The sequence below is a fragment of the Coffea arabica genome, chromosome 2c (genome assembly GCF_036785885.1).
Source record: "Coffea arabica cultivar ET-39 chromosome 2c, Coffea Arabica ET-39 HiFi, whole genome shotgun sequence".
Classification (NCBI taxonomy): Eukaryota; Viridiplantae; Streptophyta; class Magnoliopsida; order Gentianales; family Rubiaceae; genus Coffea; species Coffea arabica.
In genome coordinates, this window is record NC_092312.1 from 398473 (window position 1) to 400997 (window position 2525).

The following is a 2525-nucleotide window of genomic DNA, read 5'->3' on the forward strand; positions in this document are numbered from 1 at the left end:
ATGGGTGCACTGACATGGGAAAAGGTCTGTCAGCTTAAGTCAAGAAGGCTTTGTTCCTCCCTTCTTCCTTTCCTTGGGCTATAAATTGGTTGTGCTAAAAGAAATCCCCCTACTCGCCGAAGGAAGAGGCATCTCATGCCATGGTTCTTGTTCAAGAATAAGCAGTTATTTCATCTGCTGGTATAGAATAGGTTGTTAGTGGGATTTTCGAGTGCTATTATCGTATAATAAAAGAAAGCAAAGGAACGCACGGCTTTGCCGGTGAGCTTATAAAAATCTCCCCTTGAAGACGCGAACGGCTTAGCATCTTAATTTCATACTCTCTTTACGAACGGTGTTAGCTCCGAAATCAGATCCTCTTCCGACTTCGACTTCCGGGATTTATCCTTGTGAGCTTTCAACTGAAAGACAGGAAAGCCCTTAGAATAAGGTAAGCGACTTGCCTTACCTATACCAGTATCAAGAATCGGAATTCATCTCGGAAGGATGGAAATCTTATCCGTTTTGGTCTAATGTGGAAGTGTTACGATTTAGTCTAAGAAATGGGCTTGGACTATCGTCCTGAAGTGTTGCCTTCCTTTGAGCCCCTTTTAGGGGGTTATCTTCTTGACGGGTATACTGGCACAGACTTCTTAGTCTCTTTACAGGGTTTGGATGACCCTGTGAGGGAGGGGTCGTTGTCTAAAAAGCAACGTACTCTAGATCGGCCATCTACATAAGGTAAGGTAGCGTATAGCTTAGCTAATAGCTTCGCTACCTCACTCACGAGCTCTTTCTCAGCCCAAGGTGCTGGGTATTTATCCTAACGAGTGCATTCAGTTTCATGTCCCATTGAAAGGACAATCGGCGAGATTGAAGTTCCTTTCTTTTTTCTAGGCTAAACCTTCCCTAAGCCTAATCCCTAATCAAGCAAAGTTTTTGTCAGGAAAGTGTTCGAGGCGGATTCCATAGCAACAGAGTCGTGAAAAGAGCTAAAAGCAGCCTTTCTAAATAAATAGTAAAACACGCATGGATGCTAGGAATGAAGCCTGCCAATGTCCCTTACAAGAATATCATTAGTAGAAGAGGATACCCACATCTACGGCCATTAGTTCGATTCCCGGTTATCTTTCTTCTAGCTTTTAGTTCTTCCTTTAAATAAAGATGTCCTACGTCCCCCTGTTAGTTTTGGTCCTGCCCCGTACTCATCAATCGCTTTGTCGGAACTCTTCCCTTACTTCATCTCGCTTCGATAGTATGGCATTCTTTAGTAACAAGCTGTAGTAACAAGAGTCACAAGGCTTGTTCAAAGAAAAACCACGTCCAGCGTGAAGAAAAAGATTAGAATATAGTGCAATCAAAGCATGTTTATCATGGCACAAACCCTCTTCTAAAGAAAGAGAGGGAAGGCCATGAAAGTCTTGCATCTCACATCACGTGGAAAGAAAGGATGCTGACAAAGCTTGCTGCAAAGGAGGCTGCTGTTGAAGCGCTCATCTTCTCGTACATTGAAGTAACCAATTCAGGTACTTCACGCAGCTGGTCAATGTTGGCTCGTTCTGCCTCCGGTCTATGGTCCATCGATCGAAGGGATATGAGTTCAGTTAGTAATCCGTTTACGTACGGTGGGTGGGTAAGCTGGAGGGGACCCCGGTGGTAAGAATAGGCTAATTCCTGTTCCTTGAATAGGCCAAATGGGAGTCTCAAAGCTAAGAACTACCTGTTTCAGGCGTTAGATCGTTCCATTTTGGAGACTATCGTCAACAAAGACACGTCAAAGAGTATTTAGGACTCTATGAAGCAGAAATATCAAGGAACAACGCGAGTAAAGCGTGCTCATCTACAGGCATTGCGAAAGGAGTATGAAATTGCTCACATGAAGGAAGGAGAATCTGTGAATGAGTACATTGCTCGTGTTCTTGTCATCACCAACAAGATGAAAGCCAATGGTGAAGAATTGAAAGATGTTGCTGTTGTGGAAAAGATTCTGAGGTCAATGACACCTAAGTTCAATTATGTCGTCTGTTCAATAGAAGAATCTAATGATACAAGAATTTTGTCAATTGATGAGCTGCAAAGCAGTTTGCTCGTGCACGAACAACGCATGAGTAACACTATACATGAAGAACGTGCACTGAAGGTGACCCATGGAAACCAATATGCAGGACAAGGAAGAGGACGTGGGAACATGGAGTGCAAAGACAAACAGGAAAGAGTATTGCAGAGAAAAGAAAGAAGGTGGAAGGAATTCTCTGTCTATTGAATGAGAAATATTTAGGCTATATATAGCCGTACAAAACAAACAGAAAATACAATAAATAAGGAGTCTCCTGCTAACTAACTCCTAAACCGAAAGACCTATTCTAAAGCAAAGAATCCCAAATGGAATGGGATTTTATTTGACTAAATCTAACAATTCCTCTCTTAAACTAAATGCTGAAAGAATTTAGTTTATACTGCTCTCTGCACAAACTCCAAGCATAGTACGCAGCTTCAGAAAAGCATCCAACTTAAGAGGCTTTGTCATCACATCAGCTATCTGTTCC

At 42.3% G+C, this 2525-nt stretch overlaps 1 protein-coding gene across 1 annotated transcript; it reads left to right on the top strand.

Annotated features, from left to right (window-relative positions):
- The first annotated feature begins 1774 nt into the window (after positions 1-1774).
- Positions 1775-2242, top strand: LOC113728234 (uncharacterized). The gene has a single exon (XM_027252798.2). It carries the CDS (start codon positions 1775-1777, stop codon positions 2240-2242), a length of 468 nt encoding a protein of 155 aa, XP_027108599.1.
- Positions 2243-2525: the final 283 nt, after the last annotated feature.

Coding starts and splice junctions, on each gene's coding strand:
- LOC113728234 (XM_027252798.2), top strand. CDS start 1,775: ATGAAGCAGAAATATCAAGGAACAACGCGAGTAAAGCGTGCTCATCTA.